We start from the raw sequence: 3,793 nt of genomic DNA, 5'->3' as shown, positions 1-3,793 counted from the left end.
CCTTCCCTTCTGCCCCCTCTTGGGGTCTGCGGCTCCCGCCCCACCCCAGGGACCCCCTGGAATGACCCCAACCCATCCCTGGCTGTCACCCACCTTCACTCTCACTGGCGCGAGGACAAGGTAGGGAAGATTCTGGTGGGGACCCAGTTGGGGACTGAAGGTGCCGCCCTGGGACACGGGGCCCGGAGCCGTGGCTGCAGGCCAGACAGGCCACAGCGGAGGCTCTGGTTGACACAGAGTCCCGGCCTGGAGAGCTGGAAACTGTGACTGTCCCGCAGTAACATAAATAACGGAAAATGTGCGTTGGTCCTTAGAGAGGCCCGAGGCTGACGGCGCCAGAGGACACCCAGGGTGCACAGGGCTCAGCCTCAGCTCCCTTAAGCACTGCAGGACCTTCTGAGCTCGAGGGGGTGCTGGCCCCGGCAGGCCTTCCCGTGCCCTTGGACGGGCACAAGCATGGTGTCGGCTGGGAAACCCTGAGCAGACGTTGACAAGAAATCACAGGCTGGAAAAGGCAGCGCTTCCAGAAGAAGGCCAAGGGGACCCTGGGAGGCTCGGGCTGCCCCCCTCCGTGACCCAGAGGCTGATTTTAGCGCCCAGTGGGAAATGAGGGTCATGTCGGAGTCCCCCGGGCATCCTGCTTGGTTTCCCGCCCCAGGCCAGGAGGACAGTTCACGCTACAGAGGGGGAACTGAGGCTCGGAGGGGCCACGTGGCCGTCGGGGGCGGTGGGCAGGGGGCCGGCCCCAGGTTCGTGTCCCCCCGGGCCAGGACACCCCCACCACCCCTGGGGTCTGCCTGTCCACGCGGGGCAGCCCTTCCCCTGAACACGGCCGGCCGTTTCTCTCCCTCCAACAGCATCAAAGAGAAGCTCATGACCCAGGCGGACCGGTTCAGTGAGGAGGAGGTGAATCCGGGGTCTTCGGGGCACAGCCGACTCCCAGCCCGGCCCGATTCGCCTGGTCCAGGCTGACCCTCTGCTCCTTCCCTCTCCAGGTCAAGCAGATGTTTGCGGCGTTCCCCCCCGACGTGTGCGGGAACCTAGACTACAGGAACCTGTGCTACGTCATCACGCATGGAGAGGAGAAGGACTAGGGAGCGCGAGCCTCCTCTGTGCAGAGGAGCAGACGCCAGGGGTGGGGCGGGGGCGGGGGTGGGCTCCTGCCACCAGAGGGTGCCGGGAGGGGGCTTCCCTTGTCCTATGGTCGGGGAAGAAGCAAGAATAAACAACGTTAATGAGGTCTGAGTTTGTGTGATGAGTGCTCCAGTTTGGAGAACACGAAACATTCCTCGCTTGGTGGTTTTTCCACGTCTTGCTTCCCTGGCTTTGCTCAAATGTTCCTGACGAGCTGGTGTTTAGAACTAATTGACAGTTTTAATGATCCCCAGCTGGGCCGCAGGACCTCGCCTTCATTTGGGTAGCACTTATTGAGCACCTAGTGCGTGCCAGCGCCCGTGCCAGTCCCGGGGACTCGAAGAGGAGCCAGACCTATCCTCGGGCAGGGAGATCACGCTGACTGCAGTGGGTCAGATGGTCGGAGGGGGCAAAGGGGGGGTGGGGACATCGGTTGGGGGAGGACGGGGCAGGACGGGAGAAACCCACCACGAGGAGCTGGACGGTGGCAAAGATTCAAGGGATGTTTAAGGCCGGGCAAGGAATTTTTAAATAGGGCACACATCGCTCAACCGTAAAACAAAATGTGGACAAATTGGACTTCTTCAAAATTAAAAACTTCTGCTCACCAAAAGATGCAATTAAGAATGTGAAAGCACAAGTCACGGGATGAGAAAACATACTGACTACCCAGACGAATCACGACAAAGGTGTCATATCCAGAATATATATTTTTAAATTTTGACATATCAATAATGGAAAGATAGCCAACCAAAGGTAGATGGTAAACAAGGCCGTCCAAAGGACCATGAAGATCTGAAAAGGTGCCCAACATCATGAGGAAAATGCAAATTAAAACTGCAAAGGGTACACCCCCACCAGCATGGCTACCGGAGAAAAGGCGGACAGTACCAAGTGTTAAGGAGGCTGTGGGATGACCATGACTCTTGGACCTTGGCGCAAAGTGGGTCAACTGCTTTAAAAACTGTGGCGGTATCTGCCAAGATGGAATCTACATGTGTTTTCTGGCCCAGCAATTCCGCTCCTAGGGGTAGACTACCAAATATGCCGCCATGCGATATCCATCAAAAGACATGCACAGGAAGTGACAAATGTGTAACAGTTCCACTATTTAATAGAAATTCATTTAGAAAACAAGACAAATAGTCCCACTATTACATAGTCCCACTGTTTAATAGAAACTGATTTAGAAAACAATACAAATGCCCTTCAAGAACAGAACTGATCAATACCCAATAAAGTATTTACACAGTGCACAGTAGCAAGTGCAAACGACCAGTGCCCACAGCCGCAGGGGGAATGCACATATTCATTTTATCACCTGGAAAAAGACAGAGACACATGACTGCAGCCTTTACGCAGAGCCTTGAGATAAAAGTCACATACCCTAACATTCACCATTTTAAAGTGATTTTAAGACAGCCACAAGGCTGTGCAACCATCACCACCACCTATACCTGGAACATTTCTTCAGCACATATAGAAATCCATCAGCAGTCACCCATCACCCTTCCTGCACCCAGCTCAGGCAACCACTAATGAACTTTGTGTCTCCATGGAGTTGCCTATTCTGGTCATGCACATAAAAGGGATCCCACGGTGCACGGCCTTTTGTGTCTGGTGTCTCTCTCTCGACGTCATGTTCTCTCATATCGTAGTACTTCATGTCTTTATACGCCAGATAGGAGTCTGTTTTGTGGATATGCCACATTTGGGTTATTAATTCATCAACTGATGAACATTTGAGGTGTTTTTAACCTGTTAGCTATTATGAATAATGCCACTATGAGCAACCATGTACACATTTTTGTGTGCATACGTGTTTTCAGTTCTTTTGAGCATCTACCGAGGAGTGGAATTGCTGGTTCATATAGTGACTTTAACTTTTTGAGAAACTGTTAAACTGATTTTCAAAAAGGTTATATACCATTTTATATTGCTACCAGCAACGTACAAAGGTCCTGATTTCTCCACATCCTTGTTAACACTTGTGATTTTCTGTTTTTTTTTTTTTTAAATAGAATTATAGCCATCCTATTGGGTAAAAAGTGGTATCACACTGTGACTTTGATTTGCATTTCCCTAATGATTAATTATGTTGAAAATTCTATCTTTGTATTGGCCATTTGTATATCTTCTTGGGAGAAGTGTCTATTCGGGTACTTTGACTATTTTAAATTGGATTATATGTCTTTTATTGCTGAGTTATAGAAGTTATTTATGCATTCTAGATACTAGACCCTTTTTAGATACGTGATTTGCAAATACTTTCTCCCATTCTGTGGGCTGTCTTTCTATTCTCTTGATAGTGTCCTTTGATGCACAAAAGTTTTAAATGTTGATGAAGTTCATTTTACCTATTTTGAGTGCTATGCCTAAGAAACTGTTGCCTAATTTAAAGACATGGAGATTTCTACCTATGTTTTATCTTAAGAGTTTTATAATTTTAGCTTTCGGACTTTGAGTCATCTTATTATTATATTTGTATATGGTATGAGGTAAGGGTTTAGTTTCATTCTTTGACGTATGACTATCTAGTTGTTCTAGCACTATTTGTTGATAAAACTATTTTTCCCCATTGAGTGGTCTTGGTATCCTTGTAAAAAAAATTAGCCGGGCTCAGTGGCTCAGTCTGTAATCCCGCGCCTTTGGGAGGCTG

The 3,793-nt window shown here is 49.2% G+C and overlaps 1 protein-coding gene across 1 annotated transcript in view; it reads left to right on the top strand.

Annotated features, from left to right (window-relative positions):
- MYL10 (myosin light chain 10) overlaps positions 1-1,094 on the top strand; it is a gene marked incomplete at its 5' end in the record, with an annotated part of 14,910 nt that extends 13,816 nt beyond the window's left edge. Inside the window, 2 exons of the mRNA XM_008054656.1 lie at positions 858-906; positions 996-1,094. Of these exons, the coding sequence (XP_008052847.1) occupies positions 858-906; positions 996-1,094 (148 nt within the window). The remainder of the gene's footprint in view (positions 1-857; positions 907-995) is intronic.
- Between the last annotated feature and the right edge of the window lie 2,699 nt (positions 1,095-3,793).

Source organism: Carlito syrichta, unplaced genomic scaffold, assembly GCF_000164805.1.
Source record: "Carlito syrichta isolate Samal-C Ts95f unplaced genomic scaffold, Tarsius_syrichta-2.0.1 Scaffold297395, whole genome shotgun sequence".
Classification (NCBI taxonomy): domain Eukaryota; kingdom Metazoa; phylum Chordata; class Mammalia; order Primates; family Tarsiidae; genus Carlito; species Carlito syrichta.
This window is presented reverse-complemented; position numbering and strand designations above follow the sequence as displayed.